We start from the raw sequence: 14,337 nt of genomic DNA on the forward strand, positions 1-14,337 counted from the left end.
GACAGTGATCAGCAGGTAACTGGTAGGGAAAGTACAGGTCAGTAGAGGCCAGACACAGACGGTGATCAGCAAGTAACTGGTAGGGAAAGTACAGGTCAGTAGTGGTGAGACAGTGATCAGCAGGTAACTGGTAGGGAAAGTACAGGTCAGTAGAGGCCAGACACAGACGGTGATCAGCAAGTAACTGGTAGGGAAAGCACAGGTCAGTAGGGGGTCAGACAGACAGTGATCAGCAGGTAACTGGTAGGGAAAGTACAGGTCAGTAAGGGACAGACAGACAGTGATCAGCAGGTAACTGGTAGGGAAAGAACAGGTCAGTAGGGGGTCAGACACAGACAGTGATCGGCAGGTAACTGGTAGAGAAAGCACAGGTCAATAGTGGTGAGTCAGTGATCAGCAGGTAACTGGTAGAGAAAGTACAGGTCAATAGTGGTGAGTCAGTGATCAGCAGGTAACTGGTAGGGAAAGTACAGGTCAGTAGAGGCCAGACACAGACGGTGATCAGCAAGTAACTGGTAGGGAAAGTACAGGTCAGTAAGGGACAGACAGACAGTGATCAGCAGGTAACTGGTAGGGAAAGAACAGGTCAGTAGGGGGTCAGACAGACAGTGATCAGCAGGTAACTGGTAGGGAAAGTACAGGTCAGTAGGGGTCAGACACAGATAGTGATCAGCAGGTAACTGGTAGGGAAAGTACAGGTCAGTAAGGGACAGACAGACAGTGATCAGCAGGTAACTGGTAGGGAAAGTACAGGTCAGTAGTGGCGAGACAGTGATCAGCAGGTAACTGGTAGGGAAAGCACAGGTCAGTAGGGGGTCAGACAGACAGTGATCAGCAGGTAACTGGTAGGGAAAGTACAGGTCAGTAAGGGACAGACAGACAGTGATCAGCAGGTAACTGGTAGGGAAAGTACAGGTCAGTAGGGGGTCAGACAGACAGTGATCAGCAGGTAACTGGTAGGGAAAGTACAGGTCAGTAGGGGTCAGACACAGATAGTGATCAGCAGGTAACTGGTAGGGAAAGTACAGGTCAGTAAGGGACAGACAGTGATCAGCAGGTAACTGGTAGGGAAAGTACAGGTCAGTAGGGGTCAGACACAGATAGTGATCAGCAGGTAACTGGTAGGGAAAGTACAGGTCAGTAAGGGACAGACAGTGATCAGCAGGTAACTGGTAGGGAAAGTACAGGTCAGTAGGGGTCAGACACAGATAGTGATCAGCAGGTAACTGGCAGGGAAAGTACAGGTCAGTAAGGGACAGACAGACAGTGATCAGCAGGTAACTGGTAGGGAAAGTACAGGTCAGTAGTGGTGAGACAGTGATCAGCAGGTAACTGGTAGGGAAAGCACAGGTCAGTAGTGGTGAGACAGTGATCAGCAGGTAACTGGTAGGGAAAGCACAGGTCAGTAGGGGACAGACAGACAGTGATCAGCAGGTAACTGGTAGGGAAAGCACAGGTCAGTAGTGGTGAGACAGACAGTGATCGGCAGGTAACTGGTAGGGAAAGCACAGGTCAGTAGGGGACAGACAGACAGTGATCAGCAGGTAACTGGTAGGGAAAGCACAGGTCAGTAGTGATCAGACACAGTGATCAGCAGGTAACTGGTAGGGAAAGCAAAGGTCAGTAGGGGTCAGACACAGACCGTGATCACTGGTAGGGAAAGTAGTACCCGGCATTGCCCGGGCAAGTCCATGACCAAACGAAATTAGAATTAAATTGATAGGGGATTTTGTATGCAGACATCTGTGTGACGCTTAAAGTAATATTATGCAGAACATAAACAATATTAGTGAAGGTCACTGCAGGCCAGTTTTGTAGACATCTAATGTTTCTGGTGCTAATTCGCTTCAGGGGGAATTGGAGACGCTTACATTAAAATGGTAGATCCGTAGGTATCATGGGAATTCTGGGTAGGAGTACATTTTCTCCCTTTGTAGATACTGTCGAAATGGTAGTTTTGATTATATTTTTTCTGAGACTCGTAACACATAGGGCCATATCCAATTAGCCGCGGTAAATTACAGCGGCTAATTAGCTCGCCCGGGGCTATCCACTTAGCCCAGAAGTTGGTCTGACAACGGCACTTATCAGGGGGGTTTTTTCGGGACCAGATGTGTCCCGAAAAATAATCCCTCGATACGTGCTGTTTCTTCGCCCCAAAAAGGTGAGAACACATAGGGCTGCGAGCTTATCGCAGCTCCTATGTGTTAACAGGCGAACTATCCTATTAATGCGGCCGAATTAATAAGATATGGAGAAAAGAAAATATCGGCGAAAATGGGGAATTATCAGAGAAAAATCCCCGTTTTTCGCCGATTGCGGGGATCAATTAGCGCCCAAAGAGTGTTTGGGGCAAATTAGATATGGCCCTAAATCCCGTACCGCTACATAGGGGGCAATTCAATTCAGCACGCTGTTAATAGCGCCGGGAGGAAGTTCCCAGAGCCATTTAATTCAGTGCTCTGTTAAGTCCAACAAAAGTCACTGAAGTCAGAGAATGCCCCTTACCGCGAGTGTTTAGTCACGCTAACCAGCATTCTCCGACTAAAGTGCCAGCCACAAGGCTGTTAACGCCACGCTGAGCCGGAAAACAGCCTTGCGGACGGCACTTTAGTCGTATTTCTGCTCGTACCCTCGGGAGGGTACGAGAAGAATTCCTTTAGTCAGGCTAACAGCGGTTCCTGGGGCTATTCACAATGCGCTAATTTGAATCGCCCCCATAGTTTGCACTCCTCCTCCATCTTCCCGATTGTTATTAGAAGATGAGCGCTGTATTCAATAAAAGGATCATAGTGAAATGCCGCCTGTAGCATAGAAGACCAATTAGCAGACTTCAAATTAGCGTGTGTAACACATTGCTGTTGAAGCCTTGCATCATGCTGTTTGCCTGATTGGGATGCTCAAAATAGTTTTTAATAGTCAGCAGCAGCCTGTGGGCGCATAATAGTCTGCTCTGGGGTCTCAGATGTTCGAAGCTTCATCTGTCGCTGAGCTAGCACGTGCGCTCTCATTTGTGTTTGTACAGAAGTTTCTCCACTGTGAGCAATGTTTGCTGCTGTAGCCTTAAAGGACATTTTTTTTTTTTTTTTTTTAATTGCTCAAACACTGGAAGCAAACTATAGTGGAAAGTGCATAGAACCATCTGCTGGGGAAATACAGTAATGCTACAGATGTGTCCACATACAGCTATCCTCCATGCGCTACAAGTCGCACCACATGACGCGGGAGCTCCGTGTGACTGTTATACCTAGCGTCTTTTCGTGCAACAATTTACCTTCAAATGCATCTTATTTGCATAGCGATGCAAATAGATATTTTAATCAGAAGAAGCTGCTTGTGCTATGCAGCATGCCTATGTTCTAGGTGAGACTGCGGGTGTATCTGCATGCGAAACGCTACGTTACAGTGTTACAGCCGTTGACACTAACGTAGCATTTCGCATGCAGATACACCCGTACTCGCTCACAGAACATAGGCATGCCGCATATCATTTTAATCAGCATAAGCTGCCTGTACTAACTATTTGCATCGCTATGCAAATTAGACACATTTGAATGTAAAAAGTGGCATGAAAAAAAACGCTAGGCGCTACAGTCGCGCAACGGCATGGCGGGACTAGAAGGGCTGTTTAGTGTGCAAGGAGGCTAGATGTATGTGGACACATCTGTATATTCTTTTCCTTTTTTTCAGTGCTATTCAGTTGGAGATAAGGGAAAACAAATAGACTACAGTATATGTTCTAATCCAGCCTCTAAATCTAAACTATTCTTATTCCAATTTTCAATTCAATCGCTTGAAATGTTTGGTCGCAATTGAGCAAACAAACAAACATTATATATATATATATATATATATATATATATATATATATATATATATATATTTATTAAGGGTGAGCGGGTTCGGTTTTACTCGGATCTTTAAACAGCATTTTATTGGCTATCGCCTATCATGTGTTTTGGATAGCCAATATAATAAATACGAATTTGCGGTAAAGTGGCGATAAGAACAGAGTAAAACCGAACCCGCTCACCCCTAATGAATGAAAATATATATATATATATTAGGGATGTGCAGGCTCGGATAGGTTCGAGTTTGCACGTGGAGTTTGGATTTTTCCCTCCAAAAAAACAGAACTCAGAAAGAGGCAAAACGTCATCTTACATGGACGAACATCCTCATTCCTGGACTTTTGTCCAGGAATGATGATGTTCGTCCATGTAAGATGACGTTTTGCCTCTCTCTCAGTTCCGTTTTTTTAGAGGGAAAAATCCAAACTCCACGTGCAAACTCGAACCTATCCGAGCCTGCACATCCCTAATATATATACACACACACACACATATATACACACACACATATATATATATATATATATATACACACAAACATACATACATATACCCACACACACACACTCCTTTATTGGAGATTTCCCTGAGGAAACTCTCCAATAAAGGAGACTGAAACGTTGGAGTAACCAGTCAGTCTGTGTACGCTTATTTGCAGTCCTTTTGAGTGCCGCCGTTATCACTTCATTGTTTATATTATCGGGGAGTCGACAGACACCCGGGGAGGGCAACAAGGCAAGTTACCATTTTTTCGATTTTGAGTACAAAGGAGTGCCAGCTTATGGTGATTGATAGAGATATATTATATATACACATATACACACACACACACACACACACAGTATATATAGAAGAAAAGACATTGCAGGCACTCACCAATGATAACAGCTTAAGGTTATATTTATTTGCTCACAGTATAGCAGCGCCGTTCCGGTTGGCCTCACCAACCTTTTTCCAGCCATAAACGGAGACAAGCAGTAAAGCTCACGACAAGTATGAATCCAGCTGAGTAAAGTGCTTTATATAAATATATTCTAAGCTGCTTTCATTGGCGAGTGCCTGCAATTTCTTTACATCTGGATATGCTGGAATCTATGGACTGGATGCAGTGTTCTCCGCAGAAAGTTTTTCCAGCCCGGGTGGCGTCAAGAAATAGCCGGGTGGGGGCCTTCACAATAATATAAAATGTTTTAAACCCTGACCTTATAATGATTTAAACGTGAAAACACATTTTATATATTAATTCTCCTCTTCTTAGAGGCCCAGTCGTCTGATTACGAAAAAGCTGCAAAGTCTGTAGGATCTGGTCCTTTTTGTGCAGCTCCAAGATACTGTCCCCACTTGCAGGCTCCCAAAATGCCGGGTGGTGCACCCACAAAAAACAGCCTGGGGAGAACACAGAGATGACTGGCTGCCGTACACGCCGCTGCTGTGGAGCTATGTTAATGTGAGTGCTGCACTAAAGTAGATAGATATATCTAACAGTATTTCTCCTATGGTGGTGCTAAATAGCAACACACCAGTGTGGCAAAGAAAAGGCGGCACTCTCAGCGATTAGGATCAATCGGTGTTTAAGTGAGCAAAAAACTTAGGTACAGATAATGGTTGACGTTTCAAGGCTCTAAAGCCTTTTCATCAGGACTGTACCTGCCAGGCTTTAGAGCCTTGAAACGTCGACCGTTATCTGTACCTATGTTTTTTGCTCACTTAAACACCGATTGATCCTAATCGCTGAGAGTGCCGCCTTGTCTTTTCCATACTGGTGTGTTGCCATTTAGCACCACCACAGGAGAAATACTGATATATATTATATATTACATATACACACACATACAATGATTAGATAGTTAAAAACAGTGGATACATGTAAAAATAAAAAAAAAATAAAAAAAGCAACAAAAAAAAAACCCCCATTAATTTTATTGCACAACTAATAAATGTGCAATCATTCAAGCTGGCAAAAGAAAAGTAACGACACTGCGAAATATATATCATGAAAGGAAGGTGGGTGCTGAAAAGTCAAAATAATGAAGCTAAGCCAAATTACGCAGTCTGCCTGTTCCAGCTCCTCTTTCTCATGTATGACACTCCACTAATGGCTAGGGAGGTGCGTGCACTAATTGTGAGGCACGTGGAGGACAACTAGGGAGGAGTTCTCAATCATGTCCCACGACACGAAGGCCACATTGCTTTTTTTTTAGGATGTTTGAAAATACTCCAAAAGAGTAAGTGTTTATAACCAGTGTCTGTTTTACTTTAATATAAGTTTACTTATCTGTACTCCTTACCCCAGAGGCGTAACATGAACTAAACATATAAGTTAGGATGTTAAGTTATTGTAAAAATAGACTTTTAAAACTAATGACAGACAATGTCTTGGAGATACTGTACATTTGTGGTGAGCAACATGTGGATCGCTAATTGCTAAGGAACTACAATTCCCAGCACACACTGCTAGCCAAGGCCTGGACACACATACTGCCACATCACAAAACAGATCCAGAATACCAGATGATGTTTCATCATTATTGGACCTAGCAGAAAATGCATTTGTAAGATGACGGCTATTGGCCTGCAGGGGTGTTCCAAAACAAAAATTTGAATCTAGAGAAAACTATTTAATATTTAAACTATTAACAAGAGTGTTACGCACAGAAACAACAACTGGAAGCTGAGATGAACACAGCAACAAGTATACTTACAGCCTGGGGATGATATTTCCTGCATACTGAACAAGTTCATAGAGATCAGCCACTTTCCTTCCTTTAGCAAACTCATCCGTCAGATATACCTCCAGGTAATGCAGCTCATCGGAGATGGCCATGTCTGTTGTAGAACTCGTTAGGGAAATTCATTATTCTATGAAATGTATAAATGCATTACTAAATATTCCCCCCCCCCCCGTCACTCGCCAAGTCTGAGATGCATCACTTAAACACCAGTTTGGTAAGGTTATCTGTATTTCACTTCAACAGTACTGTGGCCATGAGGTGGTGCCATTACAGCACTGCTCATTGGTGAGGATTCATCTGACCTCAGTAAACAAGGCATGCGCCGGCCTCACATGAAAAAAAATGAAAAGATATCAAGAGAAATGAAATAAAAAAAATATATATCCATAATGCAAAATAACCAGATTCTTAACTTAATGTCTCTAGCGTCAATAAAATAACATTTAATTGACAACTCTGAGCAACACCAGCTTTATACCAACTCAAAATAATAATACTGAAAAGTGGAGAGAAAAATTAAGTAAAATGATCCATATTTATTAATTGGGTATATTTTCCCTGCTAAGAATAGCCCACATGCTCAGTGCAGACCATCGACCCACTTGCGAGCGGACAGCCGCTCGCGAGTGGGTCTGAATCAGGCCCCCTGTCCTATAGTGTCTCTTAATTTGTGACTGATTAACATGGTGAGGAATTTACTAGAGCCGTTGGCACAATCTATACATTTAGAGTCCTGTGGAGCGAGGAAACTTTAAACTCCAGGTCAGATATAGGTCTCCCTGATGAAAATGGTTTATTCGGGCCACCAAATACTAGCTGTTACAGCCTCATAATTAATGCAGCGATTATTTTTAAAATGGGTACTTTATTAGATTGTATGCAACAACCTTGGCCAAGTAAAAATCCTTAAGGTCATACAGGGAGAAATAATCCCTTCAAAAAGAACACTAAAACGATCGATTTGCGTCCAAACTGGACATATATATATGAGATTGGAGAGAAATAGTGGTCATTGTCTGATTATATTATAAGAACTTCAGGCATTTGGGTTAGAGAAGATCAATATGTGACCTCAATCCACACGGAATGAACGAATATATAAATAGCGTATTCCTCCAAATAACCAAATCCAATACACTTTTTTCATGGTAACTACCTTGGAGATATAAATTCCTTCATGACTTACTCAGAAGGACACCTTTCCTAAGGATAACACTACTTAGATTGTGAGGATATAGATCCTAGGGAATATTTGCCTTACTATCTAAGGTTTTTTGACTTTAAGGGTCACATAATAATGTTCTAATTAGATCAAAGCTCAAACATATAATTGACAATTGGTAAAGGTGCATACACACACACACGATTTTTTGAACGATTATAGTTAAACGATATCGTTTAACGATAATAGTTTGAAAAAATCGTTCACTTTCGGAGTCAAACAACGAACGATTATTGTTCATGCGCGTTCACGTTTGTAGTTTAGTCAGACTTGTCAACTCAACGATTTTCATTAAGTTAATATGCAAAAATCGTTTGTAGTTCATAAAAATCGTTAAATGAACATAGTAAATGAACAACTTTAGTAAACGATTTTAGTTCATTTTTTCAAGGTAGAAAATCGTTTACTAAAATCGTTCATTAACTCAATCGTTGTGTGTGTGTATGCACCTTTAGACCTAAAATCTTTTAAGAAATAAGAGCCGTGTGGGTACACATGTGGTATAGATACTAGTATACTACATTTATGAAATTATAGTAGGATCTTATTTATTAAAATATCATATTGGATTAAGGGTGTATGATCTGTCACTCTCTCTCTCTCCTTCACGTTCCCCTCTTCTCTTTTACTCACCAGATTCCTCTTTTCCCTGTGTGTATTTTGCCTCACGTGTTGTTTTTTCCACTTAGAAGAATTGTTTTGATCGATTTACCTACCCTACTATGTTTTGTCTTATACACACACACCAATTCACTTTGCATACATTTAAAAAAATATTTCTCTAATAACTCTTCTTTACTATTTCCATGCTCACACGTTGATCATATCATTTATAAATCAAGTTTGTATTTTTCTCCAGTGGTATAATACCTAACTATTCACATATTTTGTTTATTACTATACATTTTTATGCACCTTCTGTGCCAGTCACACGGATTGAGGATTGGTTACTCACCATATTGTGTTATAAAGAAATAAGCCTCTCTCTAAAAGAGCTAAGATTTATTATATCTATGCTATATCAACCTTTATTAATACATAGACTAATTGATCAGTAAATGTGGTATTCATACTAACTTGGTTAACTAAGCAGCAGATTATGAAGAGTTAATAAGATGTAGATGAGACCTTGGAAGCCTGCTGCTCAGAAAATACATAACATAATATATTATGTTACTAATGTCCATATGCTGTATGTTCTATATGCTCACTTGTTGATTATATCAATGTTAAATCAAGTTTGCATTTCTCACCAGTGGTATAATACTTACCCATTTATTCACATATTTCACACATTCTGTCTATTTTTATACATTATTATGTACCCACTGTGTCAGTGACACTGATTGAGGATTGGTTATTTACCAAATTGTATTAAGAAACTAGATTTAATATCTATGCTATATCAACTTTTGTTAACAAATATTACCTTTTTGCTTTTTCCCTATACAGACTATTTGGTCAGTAAACACAGCATTCACACTAATTTGATAAATTAAGCAGCAGTGTATGAAGGGTTAATGAGACGCAAATGAGACCTTAGATGTCTGCTGCTTAGCAAATACATAATATGTTATGTCACTTATACCCCTTTTACACCAGAGCAAAAACCTGGGTTTTTGCTGGCTCTACCCGGGTCGCAGCTCAGTGTAAAAGGGTCCCTGAAAAATAACCTGGGTCAAGTGACCCTGCAATCCAACCCAGGTAGCTACCAGGGTTGGACCCAGGATGGACCCAGGTAATGGTGCAGTGTAAACGGTGCAACCCGGGTTATCTGACCTGGATCATGCCTAAAATGAGCAGATTGGTGGTTGTGGGGCATTCACCTCCCACTTTTTATGACCTCACAAGTTTAGCAGGGCAGACCTGAGTTCAGTGTGAACAGGGCTGACCTGGGAGTAACCCAGATCAAAAGGTGCAGTGTAAATGGGTCTGACCAGGGTTGGAACCATGTCCAAAAACCCAGGTCGGACCTGGGTTTTTGGTGGAAAAGAGGTATAATGTTCACAGGCTGTATTCCTTGGTGGAGACTCATACAATCTGACTACATTATAATGTTTTCTATGTACACTATAAAAGATCTATGAATTTGGATTCTGATAGATATTCTGAAGTATGATCGATCTTGATTTATATGAGAGCTATCCACATTTATCCCAAAATAGTATTGTAGTACATTGAACTATACCGAGTAAAAGGAAAATAAGTTTGAGGGCAACAACTTTTATCTTCGCTTTCCCTTTCAATCCCTCTATCTATCTAAGACTTAAATTTTGTTCGTATATACATACATATATCTTAATCTATCATTGTATTTTGAATAGCTAACTATGTGGAATAAGACTACGTATACCAGCATGCTTTACTTTACTAGTGCTTTACTCCACTATTCTGAATAGCTAACTATGTGGAATAAGACTACGTATACCAGCATGCTTTACTACACTAGTGTTGAGATTGGCTGCATGGATCAGTCATATGACTGCATAGGGACGATACGATGGGATTGGCCTATCCCCCGGGTAACTTCTTACTATCCAATGATATCTCCCAGAAGACGGGAGATATGTATAATCTATCTATTTAAGTAGCGGCTGTGTGTGTGACATAACACACACGAGGTGAACAAGGCCTCAGTCGGGCGAAACGCGCGTCCTCATTTACCACAGCGGAAGAACCAATCAGTCAGTGCACGGACTGGACCCTGGGCTCCCACCACAATGGGAATGGTATCGTATTAACCAAGATGGTTAACGTTTATTAACCTAGGATTGATGTGCTTTATTTCAGTTATACATGGGTTTATTATTGGAGCAGGCTACTTATTCCCTGCTGCCAAGACTAATATTACCAAACCACTGTGATATGTACTTGCTCTAGGATTAATATGTTCTGCAACTAGTCTTATGCGCATATGATACATATATTGAGCAACGTAAGGGGATACAGTGTTATGCACCTGCATTAGGATAAGTGTGTCCTGTAATTAGCTTTTTAACATGTGTTGCACGTATATCTAGCAACCTAGAGAGATACATGGTGAAAAACACACTAAATATTTATATGGATGCAATGACTTTATGTTATTATACTTATATGACATGCACCTATTTTAGGATCAGTATGTCCTGCAGCTAGCTTCATATATACGCTGTTTTGTAAAAGTATATATAACCTTACCCTCTTGGGCGTTCATCTAACTAATAGCAGGCTACCCTCTATGCATGTATGCTAAGAAATCCAACTATCTTAGTGAATATCACAATTGCCTTAAAAATTCTATTATCAGTTGAAATTATCTGTTTTATGACATTTCCTATTAAGGGTGAGTCATATAGCTTATTATGTGATATCTGGTAACATATATGCATTCACTGTGAATATCCCATTCGGATTTAAGTGCGATTTATCATACCCTTTTGAAAATTGTTACACGAATTATAACCATAATACATATGTTCGTCTGCACAACTTATTTGACACTGTTTGTTTACAATCTATGTGTAACAATTAAAGCATGCTCATGCGTCAACTTTTTTGGAACACAATATTTTAATATTAAAAAATGGACTTCTCATTGTGATAGTCGTACATTTATATTTTTTGGGTGTGTTCTTGCTCTGGCCTAGGCGGGGGTAATCTACCTTTCCTCATAGGACTATTACTACAGCCATACATCACTAGAGTGCCCAATCTCGCCTGATCTTGGAAGCTAAATGGTGATAGGCCTGGCCAGTACTTGGAGGGGAGACCCCCAGGGAATACCAGGTGCCGTAGGCTAAAGAGGAATATATGGGACCCTAATGACGATTGGCAGAGCACCACAACCATATTCCTATTTGTTTTACCCATCTTATGGTAAAATCTCTCTATTTTTGCTAATTAATACGGTTATACACCCATTGGAATGGTAATAACTTGTTAAATATTTCGCCAGAGGATTACCTCAGCATCTTGTGCTTTAATCAGATCAATGTGTATTTGACTGACTTTTTTGGGGGAAATATGGTACCATATATTTTATTGATTTATATCTAATAAAAGTTATATTTTAACCGTATTTATCTAAGAGTGCCCCAGCAACCAGCCCTACTTCTCTTCTCTTTGTGTACATATCTGATTATATTTTGCCTGCCCCGATTAGGAGGCTTAGGGGTCGTTCCAATGGAATCGGTATATAATGCTGGCCGGATCAAATACCAAAATTTGCAGCCCGGCGGTTCGAAATCCCGACAGCTGAAGGTAAGTACCCTAACCCTCCCCTCCCCCCCCCTAACCGTCCCTTAGGGGTGCCTAACCCTAACTTCCCACCCTAGTGCCTAACCCTAACCTCCCCCAGTTAGTAGAAAATGGAAAATGGCAGCTGCTCAAATCAATCTGGCAGTACTCTTCAGGTGCATGAAAGGGAGGGGTCATAGCATGTAGTTAAAAAAAAAAAGGGGGGGGGGTTTAACCCCCTATTTTTCCTCAGCACACTGAATTGCACCATCAACAATACATGAAGACTATATGGTGACAGAAATTCAGAGAGATTAGTTGCATGCATTTGCAGATCCATGGGAAGCTGCTAGGCCACGTCACAGCTTCTCTGTCACTAGCAGTCCCTAACACTAAGGGGTTCACGTCTGGGGTGCAAGGCACCCCAAAAATCATCCAGCCCAGGACACCCCCAGGGCATCGCACGAAAAAGAGTGACAATGCAGTGTAAAGTATAGATGTGTGCGAGTAGTTAATAAGTGCTGAAAAAGGGTTAAAATATATGTGAAAAAATTACATGAATAAAAAACAAACATAAAAGGTGATATGAAAAGTGACTGTTCATTAAGTGGTGATACCCTCCCCCAGTTAGTGCCTAAACTTAACCCCCCCTGCACCCTAAACCTAACCCTCCCGGGGTTATAAAAAGCTAACTTTTTTCATTTACTTTCATACGGAAAAAAAATAGACCCCCTCGGCGCGCAAGGTCCACGGAAATTCTGCTAACCCTGGGCGTCTTTTATGCCGACAAGGCGTCTAAGTCACAATGCCATGCGACTAGGACGCCCCGGGAGACTGCACTGATTAAATTGATGTGTGACACGTGTGTGTGCGCGACCGTGTAGCTGAATCAGCATGCGAGGTGCTACGATGCGCGGGCTACGCCAAGTTCCATTTACAGATTTGGTTGCACACAGATATCCGCGTATCAAATAAATAAGCCAGTTTCCTAGTGCCCGCTAGTCAAATTGCGACATAGGGCCGTATTCAATTAGCCGCGAAAAAGTGCCGTTTGGAGAAAAGTTTTCTCCGATTTGCACTTTTCGCTTCTATCTCCATATTAAATTTCCCGTAGTTCTCGCCTACGCGAAAACTCCATAGGGAAAGACAGGCGAAAAAGTTTCTCCAGCAAAAGGCAGGAGAAAAGAAGTGCACAATCCATATTTTGGGGTACAAATGTGAGGACTTGGTTCACAACCCTTTGGACACCCCCCTAATGACTAATAGGGCATACAAAATTAAAAAGCAAATAACTTAATTCACCCCAAAAAAGACGTCATTATTGGGGCGAAAATGAAAAAAGTGTGTTGGAAATAACGGGAAAAAAAATAAAAAAAAGTGTGGGGCCTGATACCTTGGGGGGGCTTTATGGTTGGGACAGGTGTTTTTGGGATTGCACGGGGGGCTGCAGAAGGTGTATTTTTTAGATTTTTTTAAATCTTCACTTTAGAGACATCAGAATATACTAATACCCATTTTCAGGTACCCCAAATTTAACCTCAGTACTTATTTTTCAGAAAAAAACCTTGCTATAATTTTTCCACACACATGCAAAAATTAATGTAACAGCCCAAAGCACCAAAATAAGTGCACAAAGGGCCCGATTCAGACCCGATGGTCCCCGACTGCGCATGCGCCACTTTCGGCGTGCGCATGAGCGAGACCCATACTGCGACGGCAGCTCCGTCGCAACGGGTCTCGCTACAAGACGGGGCGGCTGTCGATGTTGATCGACAGCTCGTCCCGTTTTGTAGGCGGGGAGGGGGGGTGGCTGCACAAACGCAGGCGTTGCCTTAGGAACGGAACGCCTGGCGTTTGTGGCCGGCCCTACTGACATCTCTCGTGATGTCAGTAGTGGATTTCCTGTTCTATTAGAGCAGGGAGTCCACTCGGGCTTGCGGGAGCCAAGACCCTACCACAGGGTCTCCTCGCAAGCCTGAAGGTCGCGATAATCGCAACCATCGCCAGGCCGCCCGCAAAAGCGGTGGGTGGTCACCCACGGCTTAGCGAGCGACCTGGGGGCCGAAAAAAATAAATAAATCCCCACCCTGATTCAGAGCGATCGCCTCTGAATCAGGCCCTAAGTATCTATATTGATTCCCAGGCTCACTGAAGCTTTTTATGGGGTACAGACTGATTTCCCCCCCCCCCCAAAAAAGAGGTCCTTTTTACTTTGCAGAACATTCGCCTATCCACGTTTTTGCGTGTTTTACAATTGAATAGGGCAAAAAGCGGGGACGCACATGGAGAAAACATTGCGGCAAGAAAGGCAAAT

At 41.8% G+C, this 14,337-nt stretch overlaps 1 protein-coding gene across 1 annotated transcript in view; it reads right to left on the reverse strand.

Annotated features, from left to right (window-relative positions):
- The window catches only part of VPS35 (VPS35 retromer complex component), a 98,348-nt gene that overhangs the window by 62,195 nt on the left and 21,816 nt on the right, over window positions 1-14,337 (reverse strand). The window contains exon 4 of the mRNA XM_088451077.1: window positions 6,554-6,677. Coding sequence (XP_088307203.1) covers window positions 6,554-6,677 — 124 coding nt within the window. The remainder of the gene's footprint in view (window positions 1-6,553; window positions 6,678-14,337) is intronic.

This window comes from Taudactylus pleione, unplaced genomic scaffold (genome assembly GCF_031769625.1).
Source record: "Taudactylus pleione unplaced genomic scaffold, aTauple2 ptg000537l, whole genome shotgun sequence".
In the NCBI taxonomy this organism is placed as follows: domain Eukaryota; kingdom Metazoa; phylum Chordata; class Amphibia; order Anura; family Myobatrachidae; genus Taudactylus; species Taudactylus pleione.